General features: G+C 34.2%; 1 protein-coding gene across 3 annotated transcripts in view; it reads right to left on the minus strand.

Moving 5' to 3' along the window:
- MMP16 (matrix metallopeptidase 16) overlaps positions 1-24,776 on the minus strand; it is a 169,706-nt gene that overhangs the window by 34,390 nt on the left and 110,540 nt on the right. For all 3 annotated transcript variants that reach the window (XM_039355192.1, XM_039355194.1, XM_039355195.1), the window contains 3 exons: positions 22,076-22,237; positions 17,250-17,464; positions 1,734-1,872 (listed from right to left, as the gene is read on the minus strand). In XM_039355192.1, the coding sequence (XP_039211126.1) occupies positions 1,734-1,872; positions 17,250-17,464; positions 22,076-22,237 (516 nt within the window). The remainder of the gene's footprint in view (positions 1-1,733; positions 1,873-17,249; positions 17,465-22,075; positions 22,238-24,776) is intronic.

Genomic DNA, 24,776 nt, shown 5'->3' on the forward strand with positions numbered 1-24,776 from the left:
GTATCCTTATGACAACTGTAGTTGCAGTAAAACCACTTAAAAAACCTTGTTAATGTCTAGGATCTTACAAAATGTCAATATATCAGAACATGTGAAATCTTAGGAATAAGAAATCTTCTGAACTTTCCTAACTTGCAAGATTTCACTGTTCTGATTTGAAATGTTGACTCCCGCTGCTGTGCATTATTTTACCAATAATATGTAAAACTAAATTTTACTGATTTACAGTTCACCAAATAGATATCCCGTATGTCTTAGAAATAATGAATAATTATAATTTAAAGTCCAAAAATAATACAACAGAATAGTATATGATACTAGCACAGTAAAATACTTTTTTTAATAAATAAAAGGCAATGCAATTTAAATTAGGAGATTGTATTAGGATAAGAGAGCTTATTTGTTTTCCCTCTCATGCATTCGAACACACAGTGCATACATGGGAAGTTGTGTCTAAAAAACTTCCAAGGTGGTCAAATGATTTATTTTTATATTCCACCTAGCTATTATCTCCCCAACATTTTATTTAATTTTTTTAAATGAGCAATATTTCTTAAATTCATCAAATGTCATGGATTTCAGCAATCTTGTATTTAATTTTGAACCAGAATGCCATAATTGTGAGACATCTTTGTGAATGAAAACATCTAACTGAAAATGCTGAATTCTTAAGAGATTTCAGTTTTCTCATGAAATCATGCAGTGATATTGCTAAAACCTTGCAATACTTATCTTTGTGTTTTATTTTTAAGACTCCCTGGGTTATTATACAGCATAACAGCATGGACAACACTTATTCTGGAGAGAGATAATTTTCCAGAGGATGGGCTCCAGCACAAGTCCAGAAGCTTGGAGGAAGAGAGCTCTGGGCCTGGTGGCTGACTCACATTGGAACCTGCAACATTAACCTGGGACACATATATTTGCCTTCATTTGTGATAGACAAAATAATTTATGGCTTCAAACCATGTAACAGTTTGAAATACAACTGATGAACTGCTGTAACTGCTGAAATAGATAAATGTTTATTGAAATTTGAAATAGAAAATATTGTAAATAGTAAATTAGCTAATTTGAGGTACCTTGGGTCAAAAAGTGTTGCCCTATGATGTACCCAGTTAAAGGATATGGCAACGAGAGCTTTAGGAGTATATCGATCTCAGATTGAAAATATAAGTACAAGATGGAGTAAGTACCTAAGATACAGATTTTACAGGATTAGAAAATTTTAAAACAAAATTAAGCACCTTAATTTTGGCATTTTGGTTTATATTTCCCATCTCTCTGCTGCATCTCTGGGGACATGCAACTCTTATTTGCCACTCTTGTGCAGCCAGATATTCTCCCTGTAACCTTGGCTTGGTTTTGGATTGGATTTCCTTGGTTTAATCAACAGATCCTGATTACTTACCTAGCTTTAACTTACTTCCTTTGGGCCATTGCTTCAGTCTCTTTCAGCTCCTAAGTTATTTTTTGTTGCTATGAACTATGTATAAGACAATTTCAGGTTTTTAACCTGAAGCAGCTTTGGCTATCATTCAAAGAGAGATGTTTTATTTTGACCTAAACAAGTACTTATTGGGAATGTTTATGTATTCAGTTAATAATATTTTCGCTAAATAAAAAAAATATTTATAGCCTGTCTTTTTTCCCATTTAGAATGATGATAAGATGGAGCAGCTTTATTGTATCTTAGCAGAATTTTTATGAGAGCATTGTTTTATACTTCTTACCTTTAAAGAAAACGAAGTTTCCATCACTGTTTTCATAAACTGCATCAATGCTTGGAGGCAGCCCCCTCCAGAAGTAGGTAATCTGCATGGGGTATCCATCCATCACCCTGTTATTTCTGACTCGCCAAAACCACTGATCCTAGAAATAAGCAAATGCACCTCTGATGATATTTGGAGGCATCTGTGATCACAATATTTAGAAAGAAACAAAATTTCATTAGCATTACCTTTGGATAAAATTTCAATGTTTCTCTGATTAGCCTTGGCCTATAAACTTTAAAATTAATAAAGGTCCAGTACAAACTGGAACAATATTTCCTATCCAGGATAGAAAGGGAGGCTGTTTTCTATATCTCTTCCCATTTTCCTAATTTATTCCCTTCTTGTCCATGATTTCACACTTCATCAGGGTGAACACACACCCTTGATAATGAATGGCTATAAACTTCTTGCAAACTTGGATTATGGGCCAACTGTAATTTGCATTAATAAAGAGAAATACACCGAGAAATCCATTCTGAAGTTGAAGCAAGCTGCCTCTTTGTACCTTTGTGCTAACCTATATGACCATACTTATTTATCCATCCCTTTAATTGTTCTCTTTAATATTGTGGGCTTTTTGTGTGTTGTTCTTTAATGTTTTTATGGATGTTTTATTGTACCTTTGTAATCTGATCACAAGTTTTTAGGAAGTAAGTGGCAGTCCCCTTTTCCAAATTAATGTTGTATCACAGTTGTAACAAATCATTGGGAAAGATGTATCTTTTTATAGGAAAAAATGGATAAATCTACATTGTTATTTATCTTAGCCCTGGTTTGGTGATGTAGAAAACTACATTTCCATCTGAACCCCAGCTAAACCTAAATTTAAATACTTTTAGAAAAACAATATCCTTGATTTTTTTAATAATAATTCATTCAGTGGAAAAGTAGAAACTCTGACAATATCTATGCATACAATAAACTTCCAACTCAGAAAGAAATTCCAGAGCAAGTAAAAGTGAAATGAAAAATTACAAACGCATTTAATAAATGATATAGATCACTTTGAAATTCATTTTCACTGAACTGTGCTTCTAGATAGATCAAATGATAAAAAGTAATATTTAACTGCTAATTCCTTACTTCATTTTATTTACAATACCTGTTGAATTGGCTTTATTTAAAAATATGCATACCAACACTTTCACATAGTTTTATCCCTGTAAATTTAGAAATTGCTTGTACAGTCTATACTTGATAACACCATCTTTCTCCTTTTTTAACAGTTTTACCATCTGTTGCATGTATAAATGATCCCTGTATGGGTATTGATCAAAATAAAGTGAACATATTAACATGCAGTGACCCATATATCAGCTACTAGATAAAGTTGTCACAGTATTGTAAATTATTTTCCATATATTTGTTTCATTTTTTTGAAATCTTGTAGATGAATAGTAATCTTTTTGGCTATATTTTTTATTATAAATAGTTATATACCCTCTGCCTTTCTCATTACTTGGAAAAATGTAAAAATGCAAACAATTGGTCTGTGCTGCAGAACATAAGCAAATGTAACCTGCCTAAAGTCATTGAGTGAGATGGGTGGCCATAGAAATTGAACAAGCAAGCAAGCAAGCAAGCAAGCAAATGAATGAATGAATGAATGAATGGAAATTTATCCTTGAATTGATTGGTTAATATTGTGAAAGTAATATTGGAGTTATTCCTCATGTTGAATATCCTTTGTCTTTCCTGGAAGAAGATGAGAGTGAGGTTGATGTGCCCAGCGGTGAGTGGTACCAGAAAGGAAGCCCAATAAAGAGAATAATACTAGTAGCTGTAGTAACTTCACACACTTGTAAAAAATGAAATCGTCTTCATCATGTTGAGATATGAATTCCTAATGGTGAATTTTGATGTAATTTTTAAATCACAAATATCTATTATATATTGCAGTAATAAAAATAGTTCTTTGTGATGGATGTTCTTAGGACATCCTTTACTATCCTAGATGAACTACACTACAAGTCAGTAAGGTAACTACAGACTAGAAAGGCATTTACTGTATAATTCGGTCAGTGATGGGATTCAAATATATAAACAACTGGTTCTCTGTGTGGATGCCACTTCCGGAAGTCCATTCTGGGCCTGGGCAACAAAAAATTATCTACCGGTTCTGCTGAACTGGTGAGAACTGGTTGAATCCCACCACTGAATTCAGTCAATTAATCCGTATCTCTTGCATCTGTTAATGTATTTAAATTTAAATACAGCATGCTCCACAATTACTTCCATGTGATGGTTAATGATTAATTCTTTCATTCTTTTCAAATAAAGTTACAACCTTACAAAAATAAAATCTAATTCTTAACAATAAATTTAAGTTTGTTGTGTTTCTATGAACAATTATGTTGAGCTTGCCATACAATAACTGAGATCCTGTATGGTGTAAGCATTATATCCAGTTAAGTAAAGGGTCTGTAGGTGCACCTGTGAGGATATGTATACGAGAGTGGGATAAACAGAACTAAGTACTCCTTGAAACTCATTCATCAGTTTACTATGCTTTTTCTACACCAAGTGTTCTATTGCAGGAGTGGTATCAGGCAGCAGTAAGGTTGGACGTCGAGCTTGCTCATTATAAGAAGCTACCACCGCAGGAAGCTGGGCCGAAACAGAACAGACCAGATGGCCGCCTCCCCGCAAAACCCCAGCCATTGCAGCTATGGAATACCCCAAGCCACTGCAGGTCCACTAATCAAGTGTTTCAGATGTGTCCAACAGGGACAATGAGCGGCAAGCTGCCCGGTCCCATATCCCCAATAGCAGAACAGATCAGGGCCATCAGTGTGGAAGAAACAGCCCAGCAGCCAATGAAAGAGAAGTCAAACTGGATCACACAAGAACCTGTTGCCCAAGTCATGTCACCCACTCAGGAGATCACTGAGGCCCAAGCTGGACATGCTACCACTCTACGCTCCTACGACAGCGATGACGAAGGGGAGACTGATCCAATGGTGAATCAACCCATTCCCCCTTTGTCTCCTGCTATCAGTCAAGTCCACCTCTAGGAGGTGGTGCTCATCTCCATCTCTTAGCTGAGGAAAGCAGCATCGTCTGAAGACACTTCCATGGTCATGTGGCCAGCATAACTATACACTGAGGCACGTGGAATGCCGTTACCAGTCTACCAAAGTGGTACCTGTTTGTCTACTCACATTTGCATGCTTTCAAACTGCTAGGTGCGCAATTGCTAGGGCAAGTAACGGGAACTCACCCTGTCACATGGCACTCGGGTGTCACACCTGGGCTGTCAGCTTTCTAGCTGACAAACTTAGCATCTTTAACAGCTAGGCCACCTTGCCTCCTCTTCAGCATTAAGGTTATCCAAATGTGTTGTGTTGGGTCTTACTGCTAGAATTCCTAGGTGACTAAGCTGGCTTAAAATCTTGTTGCCCTGACACATCTGGAAAAATGAGATTAGCAAAGGGTTTTTCACTTAAGCATTAAAAAATGGAGGATATTACCATCAGTTCTTTGCCATGTTCAGATCTCTCATTGATCATCTTTTGGCTTGCCAGTGGTGCCCCCATGATCATCTTTACAGCTTCTATGGGAATATTTGGGCATTGGAGGATAAAGTCACTTGGTTTCATTCAGATTTAGAGTTACTTAGATTCACTGGGAATTAGAAAGCAAAGTGTTTGTTGTCATCTATAAAACTCTTTATGGCATAAGACTGAGTTAGTTGAAGGACCATCGGCCATCCATAATTTCTTATATGATTAGTTTTCATGCTTTCACAGCCCTGTTAATTAGATAGAGTCACTTGATAAGATCCAGGAAGTGGGCCTTCTGTGTTGCACTGCCTGGTCTCTGAAATGATGCCCCTCCCCCTGTCATCATAGTAACCTTGCATCATGACTCTATTTAAATGAGCCCTTGAAACCTGGATCTTCACCCAGACCTTGGATTAGAATAGTTGGTGGAAACCTTGTGGGATGTAGTATTGGCATTCTTTTTCCAGATGTTTGTTCTATATGATTTATGCATTGCTCCATTTTTAATTATATTATGTTGCAGGCTGCCCACCATTGGGATGAAGCCTATTGGTCTATAAATTTATTTATTTACCATTAAGCTCAGTGAATACATATTCAAATAATTAAGCTTATACTTCTGCTGACCTAAATTCACACTAGATTAATGTGGAAGCCTTTGCAATATATTGGTTGCAGTCCATGTCCATATTTTCCCTTTAACTGAATAGTCTTGTCATGCACTAATATTTGTTCTATATATTCAATCTACTAACTTAATAACATTTGCAACATTTGTGATCCATAGATTCTATAAGGTCTTCTGACAATTTCCAGTTTTTACTTTTGCCTTTGCATGATGGCTCAATTCCAAATCTGGAGAATGCCCCTGCTATTAATTCCCAAAGACTGCTGGAACCTTAAATCTTTAAAGTTGCTCCAAGATTTCTCGTCATGTTTAGAAACCGGACAGCAAAGAGAGATTTACAGACTGTATTGTAGATTTGATATTCCTTAGCTACCTGCCCAGAGTAATCAAAGACAAGTGGAATAAATTTATCATACCACGATTCAACCTCTTGATTCAAGTTGAGGTGAGAAAGAACAGTGTATATTAGTTTTCTTTTAAAGTATGTCTATAGGTAAACAGGTACAGTATTTTAGATGTTTTGATTCACGCAACAGACATATTGAGTGGTTCAGGTTGTAAATACTGAACAGTCAAGAACAGTTATTTTAGCTAACAAGATAAACACAGGATGAGTTCTTGAAAAGGCTGTGGTATGCTATTAAAGTTTTGGTCTTCAGTTCTCATTAGCCCCAATCAACAAGACCAAAGGGAAGTGGTTATGGGATATGAAATATTTAGATGACACTAAGCTGGATATCTGTGACAGAATGTCTTAAAATTAGCATGTTTTGGAATTTGGAGTATTTTTATATCTCACTGTGTGCATAACTTAACATATTTGTTCACTTGTGCAATGGTTAACTTAAAATGTGGGGGGAAATCAAACATTTAAATCTGGCTAGTATAATTTATTCTATAAAGTTATCATTTTATATATTTACTTTATTCTCCCTGAATATTCAGTACATCTGCCCTTTTCTCATGTAGCAATTTAAATCTGTTTTTTTGTCTTAAATCTCACTGGGTGACATATAAAATAGAACAAATGTAGTTAGGGTTTATGAACATGCTCATTAGCAGATTTTCCATTTGTTGGCTTGTAAAAATTTTATAATATTGCACACGTGCACTTTCACCCTAACTAACCAGAGCAAACAAACATAAAATATCACACAGTGATATTTTCTACTAATTTCGTTAGTTGGCAGAGTGAAGGGAACAGGAGCAAATGATAAGATATGTCTTAAATGAACCAGTAATTTTGGACAAATAAGTTTTAAATAAGCCAATGTCATTGGAAAAAATATGCTGAGAAAAGTAAGGTGGAGTGGGACAGGGTGAAGGGAGAGAATAGCTGTCCTGATCAAACATTTACAACTAAGCATAAATTATAAATGATGTATAATCTAAACACAATCACTTGGGATGGAAAATGACAAAATAATTGGAAATCCAGTAGAAGTTTAATTTTTTTGCTGGTTACTAAGTGCTATGTTATTCCGCATTATTTCTGCCAATCTTACATAACAACACATGCACAAATACATATATACACAAATACTCAGGAAATACCATTACATTAGGTACATAAAAGTACATAAAGATAAAATTAAAATAATATAATACTGAAATAAATAAAATCCAAAAGAGTCCAATTTATTTATGTTTTACTGGTCTACTCTGATTTTAGATTCAGCCCATATCTATATTTTTATAAAGTGAAAATGTAGCAAGTGTCTTTTAAAATACACTGATTTACAAAAATGCCAAATTTCATATTAATTTTGCAATGCTGAATTGAAAGCATTTGCCAATTCTGTAGATTAAATTGTTTTTTACATATAATAAAACTGGACAAATATATATCTTGGGAAAAAAACCTGAGAGATCATTATAAATGACACAGTATTATGAATTTAATTTACTGTTGACATCTTATTGGAATCAAATTCCTACAGATTCCAGGAAATGCATCCTTGTGTATCAGCTGATCAATGCAAAGTATTTTTCATGCTTTAAAAAGGTCTGAATATTTAAGGTCTACTGATTTTTATTTGATAGAAGTTCCACTGTGTTCAATGGGGATTTCTGATGGAGTTCTAATGAACTTGGATGTTAACCAAGCCTATTCAGAAATAAATCCTCACATGTTCAATTCTTCTTTTCAAGAATGTACAGAAACATAGCTAGCTTGCATTAATTCACATTATGACATTTCTAAATTAGCCAATGGTTTCTATCTTTAATTTCTATGTCGTATCCCATACAACCAACTATAATTGGGGATAAATTGTATAGAAGCTCTATTTAGGTGTTCTAATATGTTTTGTTTGCTTGCCTTTTTAAAGAGATCTAGATATGACTCAATATAATTCATTAACAAGTATGGATAATATCTTTGCTGCTGAAACCTCCTACAATTACCATTTCACAAATGTATACATGTTCATATATATTATTCATATATAAATTAAGCTGGAATAGATAAATGTTCCTAGGCGATTGGAGGCAACTCCCTATAAAGACACTGTCTGAAGCTTCAATATTTCCAAATGCAACAAAACAAGCAAAGCTAAAAAAAGAATAATGGTGGCCAAAGGCCATTGTGTAATTTGCTTGCCTTCATCCAAGCCCACAAAAAGAGGATAACATCACACATCACACCCCAAAAAATAACACCTTCTAAAATTTTATAGTAAAGCAGAAGCAAATGAAACAGAATTAGTTCTACTGTATTAAGCACCAAAACTTTTGTTTTAATTTAATTTGAGGGCTGGGGAAACCATAAGAGAATGGAAACACCCAGACATAAAAATGAGCAAGATCTAGCCTGGCAATGTTTCTTCTTTTCTTTGAAGGCCACATTATCTGAGGGCTAAACATTCAGGGGAAAGTGTTAATGATTGAAAGGACTGGAACAAATAGATACAGTTTGAAACTTTCCTTTCTCCCAAGCAGCAAATTGTTAAGAAAGGCACAGATATATTTATTACAAGGACTCCAAACTGATTAGTTGCAGAGGAATTCTGAAATCAAGCATGAAAGTCAGCCAAGGGCTTCAAGGTACTCATTCAGGATACAAAAAAATTAAATATTCGGGACACAACATTTCTTAGTCTGGTCCACCTTCAGGACTGACATCTGCCTTTTGAAATTCACCTGGGAAGGAAAAGAGGGGACGAATCTGATAGTATATGTGGTTCATACAGGGATTTTGAAAAGTGTTGTAATAATATGTGGGAATGACCTTGGTAGATGGTGTAAGAGACGCTGCCTTGGGAACAGACAGATGAGAGAAGTCATAGTTTGCAATGGTTTAATGAGTAGAGAAAGGTGCTAAGAATGGACATCCATCTCCTATGTTCTCAGGCTATGAAGGAGAAGGTGGAAATTTTGTACTTCCCTGCTTGCAAGATTCTGCTAATGTAGATTTACAATAAACTAGAATTAGCTCTTCTGGCCAGGTATCTTATCCGGTCTATCTGGGAAGGCTGGTAGGTATAAAGCAGTCCAAGCTAGTTTACAATTCCCAGAATTATAGTCTTGCTGGCTGATGATCAAATGGGCATATCTGTCTAATATTTAACTATATTAAATTTTTTATTTTAACTATATTAAATTTTTTTATTCATTCAGTGTGATGTGCACTTTCTTTTAATTTTCTGGTGCCAAAAGAAATAGTTTAAACTCTAAAACAGTAAAGAAAAGGGAAGGAAACGTGTCTTCATTTTGTTGTGGGGTGTTTCCATCAGACTATCAACAATCTTCATTGCAGGGCTAAATTCAGTATTAAAAAAATATGCTACCAATGGCATGATTATAATTCTTCTGGCAGCTGTCTTCCATGTGGTGGCTTAGACTACTGGCATTCAATCTGGTAGTGTTTTTGTTATCACCTTGAAATCAGTAGCTGACAATTCCTTAATTCAATTTATAGACCTGCCCATCTAAACAAGTGATTCTGTGGCAAACAAAATTACCATAGAATAAAATAAAAATAATTACAACAATACATACGTTAAAATACAGAGCAGCTGATAACTATCATAGCCTATAATCACTAGCACAAGAAATGGATCCCTACATAGACCAGGACTCTAGGTTTGGGCACAAAACTAGGTCTTTAGGACTTATAAAAGACCAGCAAGGTCAGGGAAGCAACCAACACGATTTCCCCAGAAAGACTATGCAGCAATGCCACTCACAAAGGAAGTTCTGTTACCATCACTAATATTTAAAGCAGCAAAACAAAATAAAAAAAATATCTACAATGTAAAGATTTTCCCTAAAATGCTACTTCCTCAGAGTCTTCTCCCCAATCCAGTGTCAACTATGAACCCACAGTTTTATCTAGAATATTTTGAAGAGAATATTTGTCTCAAACCTAAAGACTGTGATTCCCCTTGTGGCTGAGTCAAGCCACTTAACAAGGGAACAAATGTTATGGGCACACAAACAACTTTTGAATCATCCTGCAATAACCCATGACTAGTCCAAGACATTTTATAATTGAGGGGCTGGCCAGGAAAGACCTGTTCCTTATACCATGTGAAAGAATGAACTGGAATTACAGAATCTGTGCATGGAGTAAAGATAAAAGTCCTTCTACATCATAGCTAGCATATTCAGTTCGGATCTCATATTACAAGAACAACAAGCAAAGATTCCTGCTAATAGCTACTCTACTGATAGTGACAATGAAAAAACTCTTGGAATAATGAGTTGGAATGGGTGACTTTTCCTGAACTGTAGGTCTACTTTGGTCACCTTTTAGATATGCTACAATTTTTCTAATAAGTAATTTGTTATGTCTAACATAGTCACTAAGAAAGCAAAACAACAATTTCTTAAATATTATTGCTATTTACACAAATTACAGTGTTTCCAGAAGCACTTGCAAATGTTTCTCAAAATGTCTACCTAAATTAGTTGAAAAGCTATCATTTTGTAACAAAAAGAAATTTTAATTAAGCCTTGTGCTTGAAGTGTTCTTGCAATTATTCCCTTTGGTATGTATTGTTAATACTACAAGGTAACACTTGTTTGTGATAAAAATGGAGAGATGTCTCAGTGTAATTTAAAATTATTCCTTGCTGAGATTTTTTGTAATTATTTCTGTCAATTATGCTTTCTTGATTCTCCTGCCAAATGGATAATTTTAATCAGTTTGTGGAACAGATTTGTGTTGTGAGATTTGCATTTGATCCATATATCTTTGGAATGTAGAGCTATCAAAAATAAAATGTTAGCAAATCTTTGATCTTCAATAGATATGGATATATACTGGTAGAACTTGAATGAAGAGTTATTTGAAGATGACTAATATTTATCCATTAGGCAACTTTATTGTAGCTCTTAAGCAATGTTGCTATTAAGCTGAGCTCCAGGAAGGAATCAAGCCAAAATGGCTGTGGTCCCATTTGCTTGTGTTCTCATTTGCTTGCCTGTAGTTGATGCACTTGTCCAGACATTGCTTTCCATTTTCTCATCAGTTTGTTGCCTCTTCTCAATCTCTTTTTTTTTCTTCTTAATCATTTGCCTTACTGTATAGTATATAGTATGCATTTTTGCTTAAGTTTGGTTATTTATTTAAAACATTTATATAGCCACCCAACTTATAACCACCTCTGGATGACTCCCAGTCAAAAGTAAAAGCATCATAAAAAACATAATAAAGCTGTAAAACTAAACAGATCAAAAACAAAATCAAGAAAAACCTGGCATCAAGTAATATAGTGTCTTATAACAGCCAAGATGTGTGCCCATCCTATCTGACTGGTAGGACAGGTAGATGTTCTTATGGAAAAATGGTCCTGCAGATAAGCTGGCCCTGTGCAATCAAGGGCTTTAAAGGTGATAACCAGCACCTTGAATTTGCACTCAGAAAGGAACTGGAATTTGTGCATCTTATGCAACAGAGATGTTACAGGGACAAAGCTAGCCCCCCCTGCCCTGCCCCCCCCATTGCCATATGCTGCTGCATTCTGGACAAGATAAAATTTCCTGGTGGTCTTTTCAAGGGCATTCCCATGTAGATCTATCGAAATATATTAAAACTTCTGTTTTGACTATACGGTGTTAATTTTGTCACTATTGCATATTCTTCAAGTTTAAGTTCCCACATAGATATCTTCAGCAACGTATTTTTTTTCCAATATTATTTAAAATAGAGTAAATAAAGCAGCATTATGATTACTTTTACATTTTTAAAATGTTGTTGGGAAATGGGAAAATGTAATAAAATTATAATTACTTGGATCTTGCTTGAAATCAGAATCTTTACCTAGGATTAAAATAAGATGTTCACTTCCCTCCACCACCACCAACCCAGGTGGATCAAAACTAACTGTTCAAAGACACACACACACACACACACACACACACACACAAATTTGGTTTGTTTATTTTCTACTCTTTGACAATACTCTTTATGCTTTATGCTCTAAACTGCATAAGGAGCCTATATAAACCAGATTCCAATACGTGGAGGAAGGGACAAGATCAAGCATGGACTTTCCTGGTTTCCTACTAGCAATACAAGGAAAACAGATTCTCCTAAATAACATAAAAACTGGAGAATGCCCCAAACTGAGGAAATAAATAAAGAAACACTTCTTCATTTCATATACAATAAATACAGCCTTCATTGTATCTCCTACATTTTGGGCTAAGAAATTTGTACTATTCTACATACAAGCTATCATATTTCAATTATTGTGCTATACTAATGCTTATTCCTGCATTGTTTACTTCTTGTTTTACATGAAATATATGCTTTCTAGTATAGCTTTGATCTCCTTTTCTACTTTCTAACCTTCACTATTAGATTCCTCCTTGTATTTGCAGATATGTTTCAGGCTACTACTGAAAGATCATATAACAGAAGTCACCTACAATCTATCTCAACCTTAACAACTTTAAGAGATGTGGACTTTCACACCGAAAATAGTCCAGCCAGAACACTGATGTACATATGATCTTTCAAAGAAACACTGATCTAGAGCAAGGAGATAACTGATAAAGGAATAAAAGAGCAGGTAAGCTAAAATAAATAACAACTTAATCTATTTTAGCTGACTGTGTTCAGCAGGTCAGCGGTTCAAATCTCACCGGCTCAAGGTTGACTCAGCCTTCCATCCTTCCGAGGTAGGTAAAATGAGGACCCAGATTGTTGGGGGCAATGTAAATATATATATACATTGCTTACTGGTGTAACCGCTTAGAGAGTTCTTGCACTTAAAGCGGTATATAAGTCTCATAAATAAATAAATAAATTCTGTTTGATATAACAGGTGAGAACAGGACACTCTTCAGCTTACAAAATTCTTTCAAAAGCCAATAGTCCTATAATCCCTGTGTTGTCTGTTTCCTGGCCAACTTTGATCAACAGAATCCTATCCTACTGGATTAATATATTAACAATCTTTCAGAAATTATGAGAAAAAGTTTTTAAAATGTATGTTAGATGTTACAATAAAATGCTGTTGACACTCCTACTTCTCCAATGTCAAGCACTTTCCATTTTTCAGCAGAGATTTGATATCAGATTCCATTTCAGTGAAGTTACTAAGTTACTAAAAAGCTGGTAAAAATCAGCTATATTCATTAACATTAAATTATTTCATCTGTTTGCAGCATTACTTTCTTTACCTCTTCATCCCAGAATTCAACCTCTAACATGCTGGCTAGTAAAATCTGGGAGTTAAAGTCCACGCATCTTAAAGTTACCAAGTTTGAAAAATACTACCTAAAATCAAACATGTTTACTGCTGAGATCATATGATAGCAGTGAAAGACATGACTGTTTTAAGGAGTTGTAGGAAAGTGGTATGTTCACATCTCTGCATGCTCTGAAATCTCTTTTTGCTTCTGAGTCCAAAATGCTGTACATACCATTTTAATATTCAGTTGACAAACTATCTGAAAAAGTTTGAAAAATAATTTTATTTACTGCATATTATTTTTGAATGCTTTTGTTTCTGAAGAGGGATAGCATTATAAATAAAGCATCAGAAAACAAGCCTATATTTCACTACACACAATGCAATCTGTCATTTTTGTCTCAGTTCCCTAGAAATAATTTCCACCAAAATTCAGTATGGTTTATTTAAGTAGATATGCATAGAGTTTTTCTAAGATTAGATGAACGATTACTGTCTGTATCAACTGAAAAATTATGGTTGATCTTTCCAACTAAAACCACAATTTTAGGTTGGAAATAAAATTTATTTTAGTGATGTAGTAAATAATTTAACAGTGTAAAACAAATTAGAGCATATTCTATTGTTTATGAGATCAATGACATAACAAATGGCTGAGAATTTTAATATCCTACTTAATGTCATGTTAGAAAATGATATTCTTAACCTTTCATTTCATTCACAAAGATGGATGGCCACAGGGTATTAAAAATAAAATCATAATATTACAAAGGCTTTATTCAAAAGCTGGTAGTTCTATCTGAAGAAGAATACATAAAAGACACTCTTCTGTGAAATGAAATGAAGTAACCATGAATCAATTACCTAGAAGCTGCTTGTGTTGTTATTAGGGAAAGTTATACATTTTACTAAGTAATATCGTTAAACAATGTTCAGTTATTTCAATTTATTAAATGCCAAGTTGCTTGGTCTCCTGGACAATTTTCATTGGACCAGATTCAGGTATTTCTGTGTTAAAGTTGCAAGTCTTTCATGATCAATTTATATTTCTTATCTGAAAAGTCTGAAGTTCTACATTGGCAGAATCAACTGGGTAATTTTATTGTTGCTCATGAGTCCTCTCCTCTATTGATCAGTTCTAATTTCCCACAATTCCCTGTATTAATTTATTTCCTGGCATCACCAGACTTAAGATGGTAGTTTAGACTGAATTATCTGATAAGACAACACACACAAAGCTTAAAGGTAGAAGATCAGAGCATCATCAGAAAGGACACTCATGGGATGATATTACTTGGTGTCTCTTTAAAGTTGAGAGATGATAGTTGTAGTTCTGGCTGCTGCTGCTAATTTTTTTTTTTTGTGTGTGTGAAATGTTTATCAGTTTCATATGCTCTTTTTGACAGTCCATCTTCACTTTAGCTCGTACCATTCTATGGTCACTTCCAATGTTAAAATGAATGATGACACTACAATTGAAGAATAGGGTTTTATAATTTGCCATGATATAGTCAATTTTCCTTGTATACTCTTCCATGTCCATTTTTTTCTTGTAAAATGAGATCATGATATAAAGTTCCTGTCCTTCAGCAAAATCTAGTCAGTCGCCTCTATTATCTCATTCACCATTTCCATACAGGCCAGTAGCCTTTTGTCCAGATATTGTTCTTCCTATTCTTGCATTAAAGTCACCCATTAGTATATTGTATCAGCATTTTTCTTTGTATTGAAGGCAGGCCACATCATGGTAAAACTTTTCGACCTCATGATCACTATAGTTTATTGTTGGTGCATAAGCTTGGATGATTTGAAGTTTGTATTGTTTGTTCAATTGAATGATGCATTGGGCTACTCTGTCTGATATACTTTCAAATTTTACTACAGAGTCTTTCAGTCTTTGGTTGATGAGAAAGCCAACTCCATCATATTGTCCATCTTTGATACCGTTAGTTTAAAATAAATGCCCAGTCCTTTCAAGTTCAACTAATTTTTCACCTTTTCATTGAATTTAATGTAATCCAATGATATCCTAATGCATACTGTTGAGTTCAATCAGTAGTTCTTCTAGCTGAGCATCCTTTAAATTGTTTGAATATTGACTATTCCTATGTCCAAAATCCAAAGACAACCGGATTTAACCTGGTGATTCTTAGCACTCTCTGTCTTCAGGCAGATCTTCCTGCTACTGTGGGTAGTTGCCCCAGGGCAGGTATGTCAAACTTGCAATGTCACGTGACATTGCACAATGTATTGTGACTTTTCCCCATTGCTGGCAATGGGAGGGGTGTGATTTCAGCTTGATGCATCCGGCCCACGAGCCGGCAGTTTGACATGCCTGCCCTGGGGCCTCTGTAGGGCCTCTGGGGAATGAGGGCTGTTTTTGAGATTGTATTGGCATGGGGAAGGATCACAAAGCCCAACAGAAATATATTACATTGAAGAAATGTCAGTATAATTTGTTGCTTACAAGTTGATCCAACTTATCATTTGTTTGCATGCTGAGAGTCCCCATGAATGTCAATAAAATTCTGCCATTTATCAATCTGTTCACTGTATTTTAGATGTAATTTACATGCAAGTCCCTTGTATACATTGTCTTTTCTATAGGAAATGTAATTTAAATATGAAGTCACAGAAACACCTCATATTGAATCAATCACATTCTATGCATCAGAGCTTAGTCCAAAGTAGGTATAAGGATAGCATACAAATAAATTATGTAGAAAACTAGACAACCAATAGAAGAATTATCCTATTAATCCTTAAATGTTGTTTCTATAAATACATTTCCTAAGAAAAGTTAAAAGATTCTGTGTACCCTAGAAGCATATTTATTTAAATATTCACATTTTTAAAAAAAAACACAGCTAGTTCAAGAAAATATGAAATAAGAATATGTGTTTGGAAGATAATATAATTTCACTTAATATCCTCTGTTTAATTTTGAAAGCTTGTACCAAAATATCTCATAAAATTCATTTAAAATTAAGGCCATGTTGCATTTTGGAAACCATTCAAGAAAATGTTCCAGATCATTATTGTGGTCCAGTCAATGGATTTTCTTTGGTTTGTTGTCTTTGAACATTAAAGTCTATTTAAAATCAAAATAAAAAGGCTTTCTCGTTATCAGGATAAGTGCCATATGGACACATGTTCAAACAAACAAAAATTGAACCAACTCAAAAATATCAATAACAAAAAGCTTTCAAACACCTGCAAAACATTTCTTTTAACACTGGTTTTACTCAGAATGTATCAAGGCAACCATAACACAATGACAAGTATCTTTTATAAAGTGTCTGATCTAATTATAAAGTTAAATTACAGGGTCCTTATACAGAAAACACAATAATAGCAATGAGAGTGGAAATGGCTAAATTCCCAACCAAATCATCCCTATTAGCTTCTATTCATGACTTGAATTATGCCTTTTTTTATCTCTCCATAACATTCAGTATTTACTTACCATTACATTTTTGAAGCATTGCAACTTTCTGCTGACATTAATTCATTCCCCAAAATAGAACATTCCAGCCTTTTCTCTGTTAAACATGTAAGCCATTCAGATGACTTTCTTGAACTTGAAAAGAGCAAGAAAGCTAAGAAGCACAATCAGGCTGAATGAGAGCTAGTTTTTGAAAAAGCAAAGATGCATTCTCATGGTCTAGTAATTAAAAAAAAAAAAAGAATGGCCACCTACCTTGAAAACAAACATTTCATGGCGGAGGATGGCTAGAGTATTGAAATTTCCATCACAGATATTGGGTTTGACACCAGGGTAGGAGGGCTTATCCCCTGTGGGCGGCCGGGGAGCTTTAGCCCTGTCATTCTTCCTAGGATCAGCTGGAGGGACAGAACGATGTGGAGGTACTGTCGGCAAGGGTCTTGTTGGTGGTGGGATTCTGTCAGGTGGACCTTTAAATGAGAAAGAAAACTTTCATAAGATTAATATACAGAAGCTGCACAATATTGGATTTTATGAACCAAGATAATACTGATTTTATAAAACACCATAAGAACGTGATGACATAATGTTTTATTAGCAAGTTAAATGGTCAGAGAACTCAACACTGAGTTGTTTTGGAGGATGGCAAAAAGCACTATATTAAGAAATGGAAAAGTTATATTATTGTCAAATGTGTGACCTATCTCTTTTACAAATACAAAAGTTATATTATTGTCAAGAAAATGTGTGACCTACCTCTTTTACAAATACAAGGGAGAAGTAAGATGGTAACTGCAGAGTGATCTCTTGCAGTATTGTGATAGCTTGTACTGTTCATATTATAGTAGTGAATTCATTGGTAAACTAGTGGCTATTGATAAATATAAAATGCTATATAAGAATTTCTTTTCTTTTCCTTTTTAGTTTGTATACTACTTTTTGTATTTTTTGTTTCTTTTTTAAGATAATTTTTATTACAAAAATAAAATACTAGAAAACAATTATTTTTTAAATTATTTTGAATCTTCACAATTTTGAAGGTTAACTGTGTTCTCTTTTTTTTTTTTGGTATTTACTTAGTAATTACCAAATAACTAAGAAGACTATACTAAGCATTAATCTGTGCTTAAAATTTAAATAATTATATTCAATAGTTTGTTAAGGTGGAGTCATATAGCCTTCCCAAGGTTTCTTCCTTTTTCAAACCAACTGTCCAGATTCCTTTGTTACAGAGAGATGTTTTAATGTACTATGGTTAAAAAAAATGCACCCGACCAGAAATGACAGATTTGAATTAATTATTATTCAAATTAAGGCTAGATTATGGAAATTTAACTAATTTGGACTAATTAGTTAATTCCATTTAATTAGTTAATTCCATTTAATTAAGTTTGCATAATTCTTCTCAGGTTACTCTATGCCTGTTAAAATGTATTCTACTTTTTTCCCCCCATTCAATCATGTCAAATTTTTAGAGACTGCCTGGACAAGTCCCTGAAGTTTTCTTGGAAAGGTTTTTCAGAAGTGGTTTGCCATTCCCTCCTTCTAGGGCTGAGAGAAAGTGACTGCCCAAAGCCATCCAGTTGGATTTATGCAAAAGGTGGGGCCAGAACTCATAGTTTTCTAATTTCTAACCTAATGCTTTAACCACTACAACAAACCACCAAAACATAGTTTTCTAATTTCTAACCTAATACTTTAACCACTACTCCTACTTTTTTTGATTGGTTATAAATTGCTGAGCTATGGCTATTCTATATTACTCTATTAAGAGAAACTAAATTATCTTTATGACTTCTACTGTCTTCAATGAAGAAAGATACATCTGGGGCAGATAAATATAAAAAAAATAGTACTAGAGTAGAATTTTAAAAAACCATACAAAAAATGAAAGTGATGGGCAAATATATGTTGTTATACCATATCTATAAATTAATTTTTTAAAAATGTTTTTAAAAGTGCATTAGTTCATTAGAATGGATTTCAGGTTGACCTACAAATTAAAATATCAAATAGAAGAGCTAGTAAGAACAGAAGATGTGCATCTAAACAAGCAGTATCTTGCAACAATTTTGTTATATTCAAGATAAATAAAACATTTTCTCTTTAATAGGAAAATGCAACTGTTCAGATCCAAATTAGAAAAGGTGATTCTTATTCAAATAGCTGCACATCTCTATTTTTTAGCCAATGAATTAAACATGCATACTGCTGTCACATTATCTTAAGATTATAATTATCAATAGTTTAAATGATTTAGGGTGCTTTTTGTCAGAATAATTGCTAAAAATATGCTTCCTTATAAGATACGCTAGAGGTAGATTATCTGAAAATAACAAATTAGTTTCATAGGGTCAAACTTTATTCTTTTCCTTGCTTCTTATGTGGCCTTTTTAGTGATATTTGACTATCCATATTAAAAACAGAAAGGTAGATGAACAGTTTCTTTGACAGATCTAACAAAGCTCCTTTTCGACTCTCTCTTCGTATCACATGCAAATCAGAAAAAAATAGCATGATGTCAAATAAAGGCTGTGTTTCCTTAATATTTGATATTCTAAATGTAGATAATAGTCAATAATATTTGGTGGCACCTGTAAGGTTCACTGCTTGTGTACAAGATATATATATGTATGCATGTAGTCTTTTAAAGACATTCTTTGTGTGGTTGCCACAAAGAAGAGGGAGTCAAGCTATTCTCCAAAGCACCTGAAGGCAGGACAAGAAGCAATGGATGGAAATTAATCAAGAAAAGAAGCAACCTAGAACTAAGGAGAAACTTTCTGGCAGTTAGAACAATTATTCAGTGGAACAACTTGCCTCCAGAAGTTGAGAATGCTCCAAAACTAGAAGTTTTTAAGAAGGGATTGGACAACCATTTGTCTGAAATAGTATAGGGTTTCCTGCCTGAACAGGGGGTTGGACTAGAAGACCTCCAAGGTTCATTCCAACTATTATTATTGTTGTTGTTGTTGTTGTTATTTCAGTTTTGCATAATACAATTATAGTTATTGAGAAATGCAACCTTTAAACTCTAAATAGAAAGTGACAGCCAACTTTGGATTTTATCATTGTCATGTCATTAAAGGAATTATCTTGTGGTAAGCAACATTCAATTTAAAAATTTGGAATTCAAATGAAAATATGCACACATAAAATTTGTTTAGCAAAGTCACGTCCAATTCCCAAGATCCACAGAATCTTCAAAATTTAGCTTACAGTTGCTAGAAACTGGTATTTAGTATCAAGGAAAAATGCTTGTCTAGACTGTTTTCCGTCTAGAAAACCAACTAATGAGTTCATGGGAAACACTCCACAAACCCTACATGGGAGAAATAGAATCATCAATTGTCCTTATGCTCTTGTTCAATGGCAATTTCTTGGAACAAAATACTGCTTTTCAATAAAAATGCTGATCTGGCATTTCCACCATTAAACAAGGTGAAGGAATAGAAACAATTCAAACATATTTTAGTAAATCGATGTTTAGAAGGAGATACAAGATGACAAGAAACGTTGAAATGAAAATACTGGAGGGAATAAGAAAGTTCAGTAGCAAATTAATAGATATTGAACCAATAAAGGGAGGGGATTCTGTCTCCAGTATTCCCAAAATGAATGGACTAAAGAAATGCAAAATGAATGGTAGCATAATGCCAGAGAAAGCAGTAACAACAGCAAAACTATTTAATTTGCACAACACAAAATGAGAAGATTTTTTGAGAAATGGACATAACCAATAAACCCATGATAAACACAGAATCATAGGTTTGGAAGGGATATTGAACATCTAGGCTAGTGTTTCTCAACCTTGGAAACTTTAAGCTGTGTGGATTTCAATTCCCAGAGTTCCCCAGCCAGCAATGAATGAGAAATATTCTAAGCACAAATTCTCACACCATTCCAAATAGATGGCTATCCAACTTAAAAGCCTCTTAGAATGGAGCACCCACAACTCAAAAGAGGCAAGTTGTTCCACTCTTTAATAGCTCCACAGTAATGAAATTCTTCCTTATTTCAAGTTTCGATTGTATAAAGCAATTGACATTCTCTTCAACAAAGTAATCTATTCTGTGGAAGCCTTGTGATATATAGTACTTTGCAGAAGTGAAGAGATGATTCAGTATAATTCTTCAACAAAGCAATGGAGTGGCCTTAGCCCATCTGAGGACAGAGTTCTGGGAAAAGGTTTTTATCACAACCTTCTCCAATGCTGGCTGAAATGTTTCAAAGCTGGGCATATTGAAACTACCTTGCTGGGAACATCAGCAGTGACCAGTTTGGAGAAGTTTTCAGGATTTTTATGATACTTTCTCATTCAAGTAATTAACTAGGTCAAATCCTGTACAAGATAAAGTGAACATGCAAAAAAAAAAAAGTTTGTTTATTAAGCTCCAGTGGGTTCTTCATTTCAATAAAACTGATACCGTCTAATTCAAAGGATAGAGTTGTCTCTAGCACTTGGCGAACATATCAGGTTTAGAAGACCTAAGGCATAATGCTAAGGGGCCTCCAAGTGGGCCATCTTCAGTAGTCACTGTGGGCAGTTCCATAACATTTGCCAAAGCTGCCCAATTTGAAAACCCTCTGGCCAGTGCTGCAGGAGAAGGATTCCCACAGCATTCTTTTATAGGATTAGATCTGCAGTAACAGACCAAAAGGCAATCAATCTGAGGCACAAGAGTGAGGCCATGTCATTTCGCCCTTTGAATTAGACGGTATCAGTTTTATTGAAATGAAGAACCCACTGGAGCTTAATAAACAAACTTTTTTTTTGCACGTTCACTTTATCTTGTACAGGATTTGACCTAGTTAATTACTTGAATGAGAAAGTATCATAAAAATCCTAGTATTAGACAAGATTGAACTAAACAGACTAGTCTTAAAGTAATGGCAACTAGTTTCTGAACAATTGGCATGAAAACTGCAGGAATAGATAGAACACAAGGAGCTATAAGCATGTCAGTCTACAGACTGATTGACAGCTTTCCATGACACTGACCATGTATGCAAAGATATCTCACTGTATACAGCAGAAATAATCCTTTCTCACATTATGCATATTTTTTTAAAGAGCATACCGTATATCTTTTGGATTCCCTGCAAATCATCATTAGGTAGTTTGAAATTGTCAGTTTCCATATACTGGTAAAATGGAGCCATAATGGCAGTCGGATCGTTTGAATGCTCCAATCCAAGGGCATGTCCCAGTTCATGAACTGCCACTAGGAACAAATCATTTCCTGGAGGAAAATAATAATATATATATATATATATATACACATATATTGTATATAATATTTATATCTCCACTTATTTAAGCAATTTACATAAAAGCATAATTTAAGTAAATTTCAATCTGGGTTTTCCAAAATTTCAGGACTGGCCTCTCTCTATATATATATCTTACTCTGTGTCGCTCCAGCATGTGTTGAAGATACCTAAACAAAAGAGAACTCTAAATGTGTCCTTTTTAACATTTTATGGCTGTGAAAAAAAAAGAAAGAAAAAGAAAACCACTGGAGCTCAGGTATTAAAAAATTCAAATAACGCTGATTCCAAAAATGTGATTTCTACATAGCTATTCAGAATTTTCAAAGATTTAGTGAGATTTTTTCCTACTTTGCAACAAATCAATTACTGTAAATATGGAATAGAAATATAAATGTATTTTTATAAAGAAGAAAAGTAAACAGAGAACAGACATAATGAACCTCAACTGTCCTCATGCTCTTGTTCAAGCACTGACAGTAGTTCTATAAATATCAATTTAATATATAAAAAATTAAAATATACTAAGCCAATATGTATACCCATAATATTCTGAATAGTAAATTGTTATATATTTTGCTACCACTTCATATGTTCCTTTGATCTACATTTATGCAGTTCTTATTTCTATTGCAGATTTAGAAATATTGGAACCCTTGATCTCAAGCATAGTATTTCTGCTGAATAATTCCAAGCTTCCTAGACCTTTCCAGACAAAAATAATCCATTTTCATCAGTGTCCATGCCAGATATTTGCTAGTTTTCATTCAACCAGAGAAAAGCAACAGGATAGCAGACTTGATCACTGACAAATAAGGGACAGAGGGAAACCAGCCCTCCTGACCAAAAAGAGATTGGGCAGTTTATTTCATAGGGTAGGCAAAGAGACACAAAATGGTCGAATATTTATTCTACAAATAGGATTTGCTCTTGTAACACAGCAGTTGGTATTTCATTATAGCTTTCTAATTTTATCAAATTAACAACAAAATAATTATTGGAAATTCTTGGATTCTTTTAAGATGCAAGAAGGCTGAAAAGACCCTTCCTTGGTAAAAACACCATGAGAGAAAACTGAATCTTCTTCTATAGCATTGGCCAAGGAGACTCTAGTGCTAGGTAGTTCCAATGGGATTCCAGAATTCCAGAAATGGAACAGAATTCCATCTTCCCACTGGATAGGTTGAACAATCAAAGCAATATATAAACAAAGCGGTCAAAAATCTGAATAATTGTGCACAATTGTTATTGCCAGATCTACTTTCTCTAAGGATATGTTTGCATATTCACAACAACTTGTTTCAAGAAAATTGATTTTAATACACCTTATGCTGATTTCTATTAAAGCTTTATATGATTACAGCTTTCCAGAAGATATCATAATCTAGTAATTCAGATATTTTTATCATAATATGACAAAAATAGACAGGATCGCCACTAAGCCTATTCTCAACACTATATAAGACAGCCAGTCTGATATAATAGCACAGTGGTTGAAGGCACTAAACCAAAATAAAAAGCAGACTGTGAATTTTAGTCTTACTTTAGAGATACTGTAAAGCCAGCTGGCTGACTTTGGCTATATATTCTCTCTCAGTTGTAGGAAGAAGGCAATGGCAAACCATTTCCAAAAATCTTTCTAAAGAAACTACAGGGACATTATCCAGGCAGTTGCTAGGAGTCAAGATTGACTGAAGTTAATATTTCAAATACTGATATTTCAAACAGAGGGGTTTTTTTTCCTCATAGGATAAATAAAAACCAATTTAATTTACTTGGACATTGTGCTAGCATTTTTTTTGTACTTCATCTGAGTTTGGGCATACTTATCAAACAAACTGACGATGATAAAGTATATTTACACATAGTTCATTGTTGACATTTTGATTAATAAATTAAAAATAATAATAGCTGATCTGCACTATTGCATGAATTCTCTTTTCAGTTCTACATATTATCTCTTGCCTGTATTTTCAGAAGAGATTATTGGAAATATTGCCCAGATGTCATATACGAAGATCTATTCAAACTATCCTTTGGTATTTCAAGTGTTCAACTACTGCAATACTTTTTGTTCAAAGTAGTAAAACTAATCATTAACATCCACATTTATTTTGGTATTTGGATTTTCCCCATATACTTCCCATTTACTAGATCATTCATTTCCATGGACAAAAAACAAAGCAGTAAAACAATATATTGACAGGAGAAGAATGGGAAACAAATCTCACATTCTGTTTAGATATCCAGAGCCTTAAATCCTGGCCACTGCCTGGGGGAAAATTTCTGAAAGCTATTAGAGTTGGGGCCATCTGGGTCTCAGGGATGGTGTTCCAAAAGACAGATGCCCTGACAGGGAAGACTTGGATTTCTATAATTCCTGGAAATGGTCTTGATGGGTTGGGAATTTTACAGCCTGAATCCCACATATTTGGAAAACACACAGGTTGCAGAACAATGGTCTAATAAATACCAAGGTTTAATCTGCTTGGTAATCTCCCCTCCAAAATC

This window comes from Crotalus tigris, unplaced genomic scaffold (assembly GCF_016545835.1).
Source record: "Crotalus tigris isolate CLP2741 ecotype Arizona unplaced genomic scaffold, ASM1654583v1 scf7180000018628.517256, whole genome shotgun sequence".
Lineage (NCBI taxonomy): Eukaryota > Metazoa > Chordata > Lepidosauria > Squamata > Viperidae > Crotalus > Crotalus tigris.